This window comes from Physeter macrocephalus, chromosome 15, assembly GCF_002837175.3.
Source record: "Physeter macrocephalus isolate SW-GA chromosome 15, ASM283717v5, whole genome shotgun sequence".
NCBI lineage: Eukaryota > Metazoa > Chordata > Mammalia > Artiodactyla > Physeteridae > Physeter > Physeter macrocephalus.
Window position 1 is genome coordinate 51,363,537 of NC_041228.1, and position 14,777 is coordinate 51,378,313.

Consider the following 14,777-nt stretch of genomic DNA (forward strand, 5'->3'; position numbering starts at 1 on the left):
CGCCTTTAGATAACAGTCATATTTACCATTTGCAACCTTACTATGTGCCAAGCAATGCATTGTATTAAAACCATCTTAGTTTTCAAAACTCTGTTATAGTAAGGTATGACTGTTTTTACAATGAGGAAACTGGAGTGAAATGAATTGCTCCAAGTCACCTGGTTGGTGGTGGGCAGAGCCTGTCATGATTAGGGATATCTGCTTTCACACTCACCCTCTTTCTGCCACGCTATGCTCCATTAGCACTGGACACTTAATGATGATGTAATTTTTTTCTTTTTAAAATTTGTTTTAAACAGCAACTATTTTGATGAATGATCAACAGTGAATAACTATAATCCAGGTTTCCTGACAATACCTGTATAAAATTATACCATTAGTATTTTAAATGCTACAACTGTTGTCAGTGCCAAATTATAATGAAATTATTACTTATTTCATCATTGCTTCAGGTCATTAGACAGACACTCCTGAGCATCTCAGAAAAATGGCATTCTTAAATTTCCTAAAACAAAATGTTTCCTATAGGCAGCCTTATGAAGGCAGAAATTTAAAATGAAAAGATAAGGAACTAAACATATGAAACCCAGCTAGAAAATTAATTTTTTGAAAAATTACAAGTTCTATCATTTATTTGTTATGGTCAGGAACAAAGTACAGGGGTTTGGAGGTTGGGAGATGAGCCCTAGCTCCTTCTCAGCTACAAATGGTTTGCATGTGATGTGGTATACTTCATTGTCTTGATCTGAAAAATGAGGGAGCTGGACCAGATGATTCTTTAATGTCCATTTCACTTCTAGGAATCTGTATAGTATGACACTATATTCATGGAGAAAATTGTGAATTGAAAGTGCATTTTCTAATACTGTGATAACATACACAGCAGCTGTGCAATTATTTATGCATTCATACCTAATGGTGTTTCAACGAGAATGGCATTAAAGAGATCAGAAGGTGTCTCTGCAATGTTGACTGCTTCCATTTCTGTGAAACGGCCCAACGGGTGGCACTTCACCAGAATTTCTTTCACAGATTTTTTTTGCAATGCACCGTTCATCAGTAGAATCACGTTGTCTATCATGTAACTGCACCTGGTGTAGAAGAGGGCTCAATCGTTAGGAAAACCGTTGCATGAGAATAAGAAGCATCCCTCAGGTAAAAAACAAAACAAGAAACCAAAAGAACCCCCCACATTTCAGGCACACACGCTTTCATTAAGGAAATATATATCTCCTTTTATTTTAAACTCTGGGTTTTGAGAGATGTAGGTGAGGTAAAATATCTGACTCTCAGAGGGTACCATAGTTTGAAAAACCATGTTCAGAGTTATAATACCTGATTGGTGGGACCACACAGAAGATGACCCTTACACAGTAATTGCCAAATGTGGTGGGTGGGGCAGAGAGTAGTGAGGGTGTTAAATTGTTTGGTTTCTCATAATGGACTATGGGCTTAAAAAGTTGAGAAACACAGACCTAAAGGGTTTCATTCTACTTCAAAAACTATTTAAATCTTTGATGAATCCCATCGTTGAGTATTCAAAGTTTTAAATATTTAAAAATACATAAAAATATTTATTAATTTTAATATTAAAATGTTTTATGTATTAAAAATTAAAATATTCTGTTTTTTTTTTCCTCCTATGAGAACAGATAGTCAACTTTCTAGCCTTTTCCCCTCCCAGAACCCCAAGAGTCCATAGGTTCACACTTTACGTGATTTCTCTATTTAATATAAGCTCTACCCAGGATATTCCAAGCAATGAGGTCAAGAAGTAAGAGAGACATAGTCGCTTCCTTCACAGAAAATACAGTTTAAGGGAGGCACTGGTACATTGCAATGCAGCATACAGGCTGCATAAAGGAGATTACAGGGTGGTGTGGGGATTCAGAGCTGGGCACTAAACCAGTCCTGGATCAGACTTCCTAGGGAGTGACATTCAGGCTGCAACTTGCAGAATGAGTAGGAGTTGTCCAGGCAAAAGCGGTGGCTGGGAAAGAGTGCTTCCAGGCAGAAGGGAGAGCATGTGAAAAGCCCCAGAGACAAGAGGGCCAGGAACAAGGATGTTCTTTTGCCTGCTGAGCACTGGAGGTGGGGCCCGGGCTGAACGTGCAGGGTCCTGAAAGACAAGATGAGGAATTTGGATTGAGGGCAATGGGCGATGCTGAATACTTCAAGGACAGGGGGAATTATGATCTATGTAGATAGAATATGCATTAAAACAGGATAAGAGGTAAGCCAACACTGATACAGTAAAGTGCTTTACAAAAGTTATTTTATTTAATCATGATAATTACACTGTGATGATGACAGGTACTATTATTACCTCCGTTTTACAGATGAGGAACTGGAGGCCCAGACAGGTAAAAATCTCACCCATAACAACACAGCTAACAAATGAAGAGGGCTGAGAATCAAACTCAGACAAGTCTGCTTCTGAAACTTTTCTCTTAACGCTCAGATTATGCTGTGTTTAGTTGTCAAGGATGACACATAGGTTTCTAGGTTTAACAGTTAGAAGCTGGAGCCATTTATTGAGATGAGAGCACTGGAGGAAGAACCGGTTGTAATGGGAGCTGATGTTTGGGACCGAATGAGTTTAGATGCCCAGGAGGAGATGCCAAATAGGCCTCGGACGTCTAAGTCCTGAAGAGACAGCTGTGGAGCAGAGACATTTAGGGAGTGTGGGCAGGGGGTGCTAGTTTAAAGGTGGAAGCAGATGTCTTGGGAATGCTTGAGACCACATTCTAGAGTGTATGTCAAGAGTTCTGTCCTGAGAACTCTGGGGAACCCCAACATTTAAGGACCTTGATAGAACCTGAGAAGGAATGACCAGATGGTAGGAAGAAAACCAGGGAAGAGAATTCTAGGAAGAAGAGGTTAAGGGCCACAGGAAAGTCAAGGTAGACATTGAAGCACGGTGTTCTCAGGATGCAGCCACTAAGAGGTCATCTGGCACCACAAAACATGTTCAGTGGAGTTGGCTTGTGGAAGGGAAAGGGGAGAAGCCAGAAACCTGACCGCTGTGTGTTTAAAATGAGTGGGAAGTACAGAGGCTTTTGGTTTGTTTAATTGTTCTGTTTTTTAAAAGAGTTTAAACTATAAAGCAGGGGAAGGTAACTGTATGGAGACCCGGGGGCCAGAGGAGCTTTGGACTTTCCGTTCTGGTGGTTTTTTGTTGTTTTTTTTTAAGATGGGAGAGAAGAGAACACGTTTAAGAGCTGAGGGGAAAGAGGCGGCCAAGAGGCTGAGGTGGTGGCTCAGAAGATGGAAGAGACAGCCAAGCCATGAGACAAGGTCCTCCACGTTTGGCAGTGATGGGACTCAACCGCTGCACAATTTAGGCTTGAAAAGAACACCTTTCACCACTTAGAAGCACTGTCACTGGAGTCTGGCTGCAAGGGTTACTGACTTCCTGTGCAAGAATGCATTTCCAGCAGGATAAGAATCTCCTGCATTGAAATTGAGCTTCTGCAATGTACCCCAATAAAATTTTTACCTAAAGAAGTTTAGAAGAAGGCAATTGTCCCTTTATAAAAAGCACGTGGCTATAAAGTTTCTTCACTCCCCCAAACAGCAGTACCAAATTTGGACATTATGGAATTGTAGCACCCTTTTTATCTCTTGAAAATGATATTAAAATGGAAGTGCTTATGTAACTGTCCCCTTATGGCTCAAAAGCTATTACCTGAGAGGGGAATTGCCAGCACTTAATAATCCTTAGCAGACTCCAGATGTTTAATTGTTCCCCCACAGCACCCCTGTAATGTAACAGCATATGAGCCGCCAACATCCCCAATGTGCAGAAGACTATGAGACCAACGCCGACGGGGGCAACCAAAGAAGTCAATGCTGTGAGAATTTAGCCCACACGTAACACTCAAGCCTATGCCTGTACAGTGTGTGTGGGGATGTGCACATGTGTATGTGTGCACGTGTGTGCCTGGAGTGCTTTTTTTTTTTTTTTTAAAGTTAATAGAGAGGCTAGGCCCTCTATTGCAAAGAGCAAGGGCTATGGAGATTGAACTGTTTTATTTCAACTCATTTAAGCGGCCTTGTTTCTAAGATGGGACAACAGTAGCAGTTCTCATAGTTTTGTTCAGAAAATGAAATGAGACTCAGGATTTGGCCCATGGCAGGGGAGAGGGGTATCTTTCCTGTCCCTCCCTCATCTCTGTCACATAGGCACCAGGTATATAATTATTATTGGCTGTTTGGGATGGCGGGGGGATAATGTGCCCAGAAGACAGCTTGCTCTTTCCAGAGTATAATCTTGATAGACCTCTAGGGCCCTGCCTCCAGTGGTTAGGAAGGAAATCTCTACTGGCGTTGCTTGAGTAATGTTTGAGTTTAAAGACATCTGGGTGCTCACTTAGCTCAAACTCCTCATGTTTTAAATAACTGTGCTTATTAGTAGCAACAGAGCCAAAACTAGTGCCCACTCTGTTGGGTTAATTTTTCTCCCACTCATGGTCTAGACAAACATCTTCACTTCTAGCCCCTTCTAAATATTTTCTTCTGTAACTTTGATATTGGCACCTGTGAAAATCATGAAGTCACCTGAAATTGTAAGAGTAAATGACTCTATTTCAAAAATTTTAGGTTGTAAAAATAATAATTTTTTAAAATGTCAACGCTTCTTGAGGTTGTTGCTATGTGCCAGGCATTACATGCATTACACTACATTACATACGTGTAATATATTATATGCATTACATGCGTGTTCCCATTCAAGCCTCCCCACAAGTCAGTGCTCTAAGGACCATTACTACCATCACTTTACGCATAAGAAACTGAGGCTTTGAGGGGCTCCATGCCTCATCTAAGGTCACACTGCTGGAAAGAGGCAGGGCTGGGACCCCACAGCCAAAGCCCCAGCTCCATGTTGGATTCAGATAATGCAGCTCCAGCCAGAAGATATTTTAACATTTCCTTTTGGAGTTAGCACTGACCTTTTTCCTTTTGCTCCCAAACTTATTTAAGGATCTTGAAGCTAACTAAATTACATTTCTTAGGTGATAACTACCACATTCTGGGCTACTATAACAGTTGCTAAACGGTCAGATAATGTAGAGCCATAATTTGGTGACTTAGAGGAACTGTTCTATGGATAAAAATTTTAAGTACTTAAGTGTCATTAGCAACGGCTGAGAAACGACCGTCATTCCCTGAGCACTTTGGCACGATACAGTTAGACAAAGAGAGAGAGGTCTTCTGAGAACACAGGTGATGTTAAGTGCAGAAGAAAGGTGTCAGGTCCTTTCTGAAGACACAGCTACAAAGATAGTGGGCACAGGTAAAAGCCAGAGGATTTTACAAATCCTTTTAGGATTCTCTCGTCAGATTTTGGGCTGAGCATATACCTGCACTATTTGACCCTCCCCAAACCATATTAATATTCAAGGTATACGAAAAAGAAAACATTCATCAATACAGTGACTTGAGGGAAACAGATTTCAATAAATTTCTAGAAGATCTCAAACAAATAGAATCTTATTGATGGATTAGAGCAAAAGAAGTCACTGATCAGAATGTACACATGATAAAGCAGCGCAGAGCTGGGAAATTATCAAGAAAAGTGTCAAGCTTGGATTGGTTCAGGAACAGAGATAAGGATTGGGCTAAATGCAAGGGGTCAGGGAAATTAACTACAATGACTTTCTAGGGAAGTGACCTCCCAGGTGGGGTAAGGCAGCAAGTTTGAAGAGCGTTGCCCTGGAACAACATAAAACAATTGTTGAAGCTATGCACTAACTCATTTAAGTTGATATATAAAAACTTTTATTATAAGTTTAAATACGGCAAAAATATTTCTGGTATATTGTGAATGTCAGTATTTAAAATGAACCTGTTAAATCAGTCAAATTAAATTATCCAATGAAGTATCTGAATACCCACTTGCTAAAGACAGATTTTTGTCCCCCTAAAATTCATGTTGAAGCCCTAACCCCCAATGTGATGGTATATGGAGATGGGGCCTGTGGGGCTATTAATTAGGTTTAAGTGAGGCCATGAGCGTGGGGCCTACATGATGGGATTAGTGTCCTTATAGGAAGAGACACCAGAGAGCTTGCTCTCTCTCCCTCTGCTACGTGAGGACATAATGAGAAGGCAGGTGTCTACACGTGAGGAAGAGAGCCTTCCCCGGGGAACCAAATTGGATGGCACCCTGATTTTGGACTTCCATGACTCCAAAACTGTAAGAAATCAATTCCTGTTGTTCAAGCCACCCAGTCTATACCATTTTGTTACAGAAACCCGAGATCACTAAGACACTACCACTATTCAATTATAAACACATAAACAGAAGGAAATTATGTTGTTCCTTTTTTTTTTCTGGAAATGTTATTTCTATTCCAATTCTCTGATGAAATTTTACCCTAATATGGCATTTATGTCTTTATGTTGAAAGTCTTTTATGGCTCTCTATAACTCTATGTACATATAATTGAATATTAATTTTTCATTTCCTGTGATCACAGGCTTCAAATGTTAGAAGAAATTTTATGAGTTATTATTACGATTACTACTATGTGGGCACGACAGCATGGTATAAATTTTTAAAGCTTTTTATCTTGAAATAATTAAATTGACAGGAAGTTGCAAAAATAATACAGAGGTCCTATGTACTCTTCACCCAGTTTCCACCAGGGGTTATATCTATATAGCTGTAATGAAACATTAGAATTAGACAAGTGACATTGGTACTCTGTGTGTGTGTAGTTCTGTGTTAGTTGATCCCACGTGCCTATTTGTGTAACCACCACCACAGTCAAGGTAAAGAACTATTGTATCATCCAAAGATCTCCAATGTGCTACCCCTTCACAGTCACACCCTTCTCTTCCCACCCATCTCCTAACCTCTGGCAAATACTAATCTGTTCTTTCTGTAACTTTGCCATTTTGTGAATAATATTTAACAGGAATTGTATATTATGTGACATTTTGAGACTGGCTGTTTTAATTCAGCTTAATTCCCTTGAGACACATGTAACACATACAAGTTGTTGCATGTAAATAATCTGTCCCTTTATTGGTGAGTAGTATTCCACAGTATGTGTATACTTGTTTGTTTAACCACTCACCTATTTAAGGCATTTGGTTTTGGGGTTTTTTCCCCCAGATTTTGGCTATTATAAATAAAAACTGTTATGGAAACTTGTGTCAGTTTTTACATGGAAATAAATTTTAACTTATCTGGGATAAATGCCTAGAAGTACAATTTGAGTTGCATGGTAAGGGTATGTTTAGTTTTTTAAGAAACTGCCAAACTATTTTCCAGAGTGGCTGTACAACTTTTAGTGAAGTGTATAAACCTTACCTCTTTTAAAATCTCCTTACCTTCCCTATTTATAATAGACTTGTCTTAAATATTTCCTCTGCATACAGAAAGGACCACATCAGACAAGTATTAATTTTTGCTTCAACTGTCAAATATAATTTACAAAATCAAGAGGAGAAAGTCTATTGTATTTACCCATATTTTCCTCCTTTTTTATTGTTCTTTTCTGTTGTTTCAGACTCCTTCTTTTATCATTTCTTTTCTGTTTCAAGAACTTTGTTCAGCCATTATTTTAGGGTAGGCCTATGGGCCACAAATTCTTAGTTTTCATTCATCTGAGACTGTTTTGAGTTACCCTTCATTCTTGAAAGATATCTTCATTGTATATAGAATTCGGAGTGGACACCTCTTTCCTTTTAGCATTAAATAAATGTTACACCCCTTCCTTCTGAACGCCATGGTTTTTAATGAGAAATCCACCATTGTTCACGTGGCTTTTCCCCCACAAGTGTCACAGCTTTCAGGCATTTTTGTCTTTGTCTTTCAGAAGTTTGACTATGATGTGTCTTGGCTTGGATTTCATTGGGTTGTTCTTGTTTGGGGTTCACTGAGCTCCTTGAATCAGTAGGTTTGTGTTTTGCCAAATTTGGAAAATATTTAATTACTGTTTCTTTGAATACATTTTCAGCCTTTCCCCTTTTCTCCTCTCCTCCTGGGACTCATTGCTGCTGTGTATTTTGAGTCCCAGAAGTGAGGGAGAGAATGGAGTTGGAGGAGTCTTAATCTTAAAGGATGTAGAGGGAAGAACTGGAAGCTTGAAGAAGGGCTCTGTGCCCACCTCACCCCCCCACCCGCCCCAGTCACCCCTGCAGACTACTTCTGCAATTCCACAAGCTAAGTAGAAGGAGCCACTTGCATCCCATCATATCAAAGGTACATACTATTAGCATAGTTTATGACTGTTTGTGCTGATCTTGATCACCTGGCTGAGGCAGTGTTTGCCAGATTTCTCCACACTGAGAAGGTACTGCCCCCTTTTCCCATATTTACTCTTTGGAAGAAGTCACTATGTACAGCCTACCCTTAAGAAGTAGGGAATATGGTTCCCCTCCTTGAGGATGCAGCATCTACCCAAATTATTCTACAAGGGAGATTTGTCTCTTCTCCCTCATTTATTAAGTTATCCAATCATTTATTTAGACCAGGATGGTCTCATAAATATTTATTTTATATTTGGGGTGATAATTCAGTACAACTTCCTTTATTTTGTTGCTCAAATTGTTCCAGCTTTAGCCACTAAGGGCTCTTGCAGTTGGCTCCTGTGTGCTTCTTTTTTTTTTTTTTTTTTGGGTGGTATGTGGGCCTCTCACTGTTGTGGCCTCTCCCGTTGCGGAGCACAGGCTCTGGACGTGCAGGCTCAGTGGCCATGGCTCACGGGCCCAGCTGCTCCGCGGCACGTGGGATCTTCCCAGACCGGGGCACGAACCCGCGTCCCCTGCATCGGCAGGCGGATTCTCAACCACTGCGCCACCAGGGAAGCCCCTGTGTGCTTCTTTAACATACCCAACCATTGCAGGTTTTTTGTTTTGTTTGTTTCGTTTTTCATGTCCTCATATTCTGGCATTACAAGACAGTTTAAGCTCATCATGTATATTTCTTGCCTCAGTCCTAGAATTAGCTTTTTCTCCAAGGAACGCTGATTCCCTTTATGGGAGAATGGTATTAGAAACCAAGATCTGGGCATTAGGTGGGGTATTTACTAGTGTGGTTTTAATTGTAGGCATTCTCAGCTAAGACTAAAGAAATATACTCATACCTACTAAGCAAGGATTCCATCAGAGTATTATTCTCACTCAGTAGGTCTCACTTCAAAAACCTTACCCATGGCCACACTTCCTTCTACCACGTAGAAGTATACTATTTGCAAATCTTCAGCTCCGGGCAAAACCTCTTTCTCCAGCCTCAGATCCATATTCTTTCATTTCCTTTCTGTGAATATGACGACCTGATTTTCTCATAGGCACCTCAGTCACACTATCTCAAAAATCTTATTGCCCCTAATCTTCTCCTTCTTCTGGAATCTCTATGTTTATCAGCAACCTCACTACTCTTATTCCTAAAAATCTCTCAATGGCTTCCTTCTGCCTTTAGAATGAAACACAAGTTTCTCATCATTGTATTCAAGGCCCTTCATTCGTTGGTTTCTGATTACTTCTCTGGCTATTGATGTGAATGATATCATTAAAAAGAAAGTATATATTTAAGAAGAGAGAATAGAACAGATCCCAAAAAACTTTTAAAGGGCAGGAAGAAGACTTTGCAAGAAGAATGAGGAAAGGCCAGGATGGTAAAAGGAGCCCAAAGAGAAAGTGTCATCACAGAATGCACAGGATGAGGACATCTACTGTGAATACTGTGGTGAGTTATGAAAAAGCTGAAAATATATCCATTAGACTTAGCAACTAGAGTGGTTTCGAGGGCCTGGTGAGGTAGAAAATAAAACTGGAGTGGGTTGAGTAAATAAGTGAGAATATAGGAGTAGAGACTATCCTTTTTAAGAAGCTTGGTATCAAGAGGTGGGAAAGGGTAGAATACCATTATCTTCACGTGGTTGCTGTGTAAATTAAATCAAATCACACATATGAAAACAGTTTGGAAATCATAAATTGTCACAGTAAAAGGAGCCCAAGCTTTGAAACAGATAAGCCTAATTCTAAGCCCAGCTCTGTTACTTAAAAACCAGATTAACAAGAGCTTCATTTCCTCATCTTAAATGGAAATATTTATTCAACTTGAATGGTTGGCACCGGGATTAGTCATACATATGAAAGCATTACTGCAGTGCCTCCTGCAAAGAAGGAGGGTCATACATCCTTAGAGGACGTTAATTCTCTATAAACCGGACCTTGGAGGAAGAGGAGGAGAAAATTATAAGCCACATACATAATCTTTAGAGTAAAAAATTTGCAATGTTCATACTCTTTCATCAAGTCTGAGATTTCTACATCTCTGCACTTTTACACTTAGTTCTAGTTAACAGAATCCTTTCTAAATTTACCTATTGCTCTTAGAAGATAAGGGTTTAACTCCTGGTATGGCGTGGAGACAAGAAGCTGAGTAGTACAGTCATTTGGAAGACAGAACATCCATAAGACCATAAATCATAATACCTGTTGGGATACTCACCCTCAGGTCTGATTTACACCTTTCATAAAATCTGTTACCATCCTGTTCTACGTCTTATAACCCTAGAATTATCCTTGTGTGGTCATTATTTTATATGATGTTTCCTTTAAGATATGTGAACTTCAAAATATTTAATGTTGGCTTCCCTGGTGGTGCAGTGGTTGGGAATCCGCCTACCAATGCAGGGAACACAGGTTCAAGCCCTGGTCTGGGAAGATCCCACATGTCACGGAGCAACTAAGCCCGTGAGCCACAACTACTGAGCCTGCTCTCTAGAGCCCATGAGCCACAACTACTGAGCCCACGTGCCACAACTACTGAATCCTGTGCACCTAGGGCCCGTGCTCTGCAACAAGAGAAGCCACTGCAATGAGAAGCCCGTGCACCGTAACGAAGAGTAGCCCCCGCTCGCCGCAACTAGAGAAAGCCTGTGTGCAGCAACGAAGACCTAATGCGGCCAAAAAATAAATAAATAAAGTAAATAAATTTTAAAAAAAATTTAATGTTTTCTCTTTGGAAATATAATCATTAATCTCAAAACAATGCTGGTTAACTCATCATAAATGATAGCTGCTTTTATGTATAAAAAGGCCTGAACCCCTTTGTTAAAATGGAAGCTCTTCATGACTCAGTCTGAATTCTCCTTTCGGGCACGACTGGAGAGGAAACAACTTGGCGAATTTGGAGATGACAAGAGATTCATCATCTCAAAGCATTGTGACTAAGGTTTGGCTTCATCACGTGAGCCACACCCAGATGTCAGGACTGGTTCCTTCTACCTAAGTGGCTGGATCAGCATCCTTTCATATGCAACATATAATATAGTGTTCTCAGTGATAACGATTCTGTTTTAGGCAAGCAGGACTGTGATATGATTCTAGGTCACACTTGTACATATGGAAAATACAAGATCAGGGACATAAAATGCACGATCAAGAGTAATTGTTCATGGAAAGTATAGGGGTGTGTGTGAAATACATTAGGTGTACTTAAGTTATTTCATTCCTGAATGAAACTCCTCAGTGAAAGGTGCTGATCCACCCTTAACAAGCCCACCAGTTATTTACTGTCACATGGACAACAGGGCCATGTTGAAAGTATTTTCCCATGTGTTAATTTTCAAATGAAAGTTTTCCTTGATTGTATTGATAAACATTTCTGATATACCCCAGACTTATTCAATCCAGTGCTAATCCCATATACTCAGATGGGGCAGCCCTGCCATTTAGTCTGATGTGCTAATAGACTGTTGAGATTTAGAATATCCCCATAAACATATTGCTCCCTCTTGAAATCTGACATTTTGCTTAACATTTCTTACTTCCCTGAAGTTTCCCATTTTTTAAATAGAGGAAGTGAAAATTAAAACCATTTTTAAAAGCAATTAATTTTGCTGTCACACTCATTTTTTTTTCCTTCCAGGAAAATAAAATACTGAGAAACTACTAAGAAGTCAGCATTGCTGTAATAGCACATTTAGAACAAAAATGCTTATCATTATGCATTTCCCAAACCCTTGGTAGCTCTGGGATCTTTAGAAAACTCTTTTCTCTAGTACTTAAGATTCTCTACAATCTTGGTCTAACCCATCTGTTTGGATTACAAATTTGTCAAACTTATTTGTCCTTTTCTCTATCAGTGTCTTTGTTCCTACTCTTCTCTATATGGATAAAGCACCCCTTCCCCACCAATTGCTAAAAGCTGAGATCTTTCCCATCCTTTAAGGCCAATATTCAAATATTCCTTTTAAGCTTTTAAAATGTCTCTAGCTAGAAGTGATATCTTTTTTTCCTTCTCTAAATTTCTGTATTTATATTTATCTTGGTGTGAAATTAATTTTCAGTATATATTGGCAGTAGCAATGGTGAACATGAGCAACAGTTATAGCTCATTCATTCACAAATAGTTATTATATATCTAAAGATCTAAGACCTGGATTCCTGCACTAATTTTGCCACTAATCAGTTGTTCTTGGGTAAGTGATTTTACATGTTCAAGTGTAATGATTTACAGATAATTCCTACTCATCTTTATTACTTATAATATTCTTAAAGATAAGGACTTTGTTCAGTACATTTTTTGTACTGAGGCCTGAACCATACTTGCTCAGAACAGGGACACACACTGATGATTTTTTTCAATTGATGAATAAATTTTTCTCTATGTTCAGACACATATGTTAATTCTGATATTCCCTGAGTAAACAGAATGAAGAAGGTAACTGGCATTTTTTCTAGGGGTCATAGCTGCTTATTCCTTGCTTTTTCTATACTTTTCTACTGAGGAGAATAACATTAGTGAGATTGTTCCAGTGTTGCCCCTTCTCTAGCACAGTATGTAAATATTACAGAAATTCATAGGAAAACACCAATGGAGTGATACTTCTTGATCATTAGGCAGTTAAACATGCTGTGTCTATAATAGCCTGTTCTCCACCTAGTCAAGAACAGTGGCTGGTAAATCTCATCTTTATTATATTCAAAACACCAGTCACAATAAATTTTGGAGAATCTTATTTCTTCCAATGAGGAAAGAAAAAAAGAAACAGCTGAGAGGACAGGGAGAGGAACAAAATTTGCATACATTGTTGGAGCATGAGAGAGCAATCTGGTAATATCTATCAAAATCTAGAACTTGCACAGCTGCTGACAAAGCAATTTCACTTCTGGGAATCCAACGTAAGGAAATCCTGGCATGAGGAAGCAAATATATATGTACAATGATGTCTGTTGTAGCATTACTTGAAATAGCAAAGAAATAAACTATATGGACAAAAGGGGGATGATTAAATAAATCATGGTACATCCAACACAATGCGATACAATAGATGCTTTAAAATAAGATAGATCTATATACACTTATGTAGAAAAATCTTAATAGATTACATAAAAAAGACAAATTGTAGGCAATACATAGTATAACTTCACCATCCTAAAAAAAAATAAAACCAACTATGTGTATTTATATTTATTGGTTTAGATATAAACATATGCATATATATAAAACTTTTTTCACATAGAAAGAAATTTGGAAAGGCATGCATAAAACTTATGAGTGTTTGCCTCTGGGCTTTGGGAAATGGGTACTGGAATATACTCTTTACTTAGAAAATCTCTGTTCCGTATTTCTAAAAAGCCATCTCATAGGATTGTTGTGAGAATTAAATAAATTTAATACATGTAAAGTGATTATAAAATTGCTGACTTGTAGTAAGCACTAAATAAATTCTTTAATAAAAACTCTTTAAAAAAATATACACACGTGCCTCATTTTCAATTAAAAAAAAACAAAATAAATGAGACAAAATAAAATACAACTAAGGCAGTGGTTATCTGGATAAGTACCACAATGGATTTCAGTCTCTCCAGGTTGTGGGACAGCCTTAAGTCTTTTACTAAACAATTGCTGGGGAAGGAGCAATACTTTGGAAAACAGGTTGCTGGGATCAATCATGCCCCCTGGTGGTGGATTGCTGCCTAGCCAGAAAGTTAGCAAAGCAAAGGATAGAACCTGTCCACCTTGGCCCTGATGTATCAATATTATATGTTCTGTGGCATCCATTACCTTAACATCGTTAACCCTCAGACACCACTTTTGCTGATGTCAAGTGGCATCGGCAACCCAACAGCCAAACTGGTTAAGCCTGTGTTTCCGCTCTCTCTGCTGGATTTGCCTCCTGCTCACGTACAAACAGGGTCATTCTTCAGGCCTCCTTTATGCAAACTTTTCTCACTTCCACAGGTGACTAGACCCCAATGCATAAAGTTAGCTACATTTTTTGAGTATATGTGGATATGCTGTATGTGTGGATTTATTTGTGTATTATATATGTTCATATTTTTCCATCAGCCAGTTTCGTGGATGTGCGATTTGTATAGTCACACAGGATTCCACACTTAGAAGGGCCCTGGGCTTGGTTTAATTCTCTGCTGTTGTTCTCCTGAAATCACTAAACATTTTTTAACAAGGGCCCTGTATTTCATTTCACTGAGCCTCACAAAATAATGTTCTGTTTTCAATTAGACTCACAACTCTAAATTTAATATAATAATTATTATTTTAGATGAGGAAACCAAGGTTTTGAGCAATTCAGGAACTCTTTTCAGGGTCTCACAACTGGTGTATTGTAGACAGAGAACCTACCTACTGGCTGTAAGAATTTCTCACGTGCATCAGGGTCACCTGATTGAAAGGCTTATTGAAAGTGCAGATTCCTAGATCACAGTCCAGAACCTACTGAAACATACTTTTTAGAGGAATGGTCTTAGAATCTGTACCTTAAGTAACTCTTCTACTGGCTTAGAGAACA

The 14,777-nt window shown here is 39.0% G+C and overlaps 2 protein-coding genes across 13 annotated transcripts in view; one reads left to right on the forward strand and one right to left on the reverse strand.

Annotated features, from left to right (window-relative positions):
* ATP6V0D2 (ATPase H+ transporting V0 subunit d2) overlaps nucleotides 1-14,777 on the reverse strand; it is a 47,955-nt gene that overhangs the window by 11,969 nt on the left and 21,209 nt on the right. Inside the window, exon 3 of the mRNA XM_007121248.2 lies at nucleotides 913-1,091. Within this exon, the coding sequence (XP_007121310.1) occupies nucleotides 913-1,091 (179 nt within the window). The remainder of the gene's footprint in view (nucleotides 1-912; nucleotides 1,092-14,777) is intronic.
* The window catches only part of PSKH2 (protein serine kinase H2), a 72,734-nt gene that overhangs the window by 4,941 nt on the left and 53,016 nt on the right, over nucleotides 1-14,777 (forward strand). The window contains exons 2-4 of one of the 12 annotated variants that reach the window (XR_008619481.1): nucleotides 1,033-1,155; nucleotides 2,340-2,363; nucleotides 3,194-7,110. The exons of 3 other annotated variants lie outside the window; for them this stretch is intronic. The gene's annotated coding sequence lies outside the window, so the exon portion shown is untranslated. Of the gene's footprint in view, nucleotides 1-1,032; nucleotides 7,111-7,970; nucleotides 8,216-9,433; nucleotides 9,701-10,579; nucleotides 10,921-14,777 lie in introns of those variants that run through there. 8 more of the 12 variants (XR_003683386.2, XR_008619482.1, XR_008619483.1 and 5 more) reach the window with 8 other exon arrangements.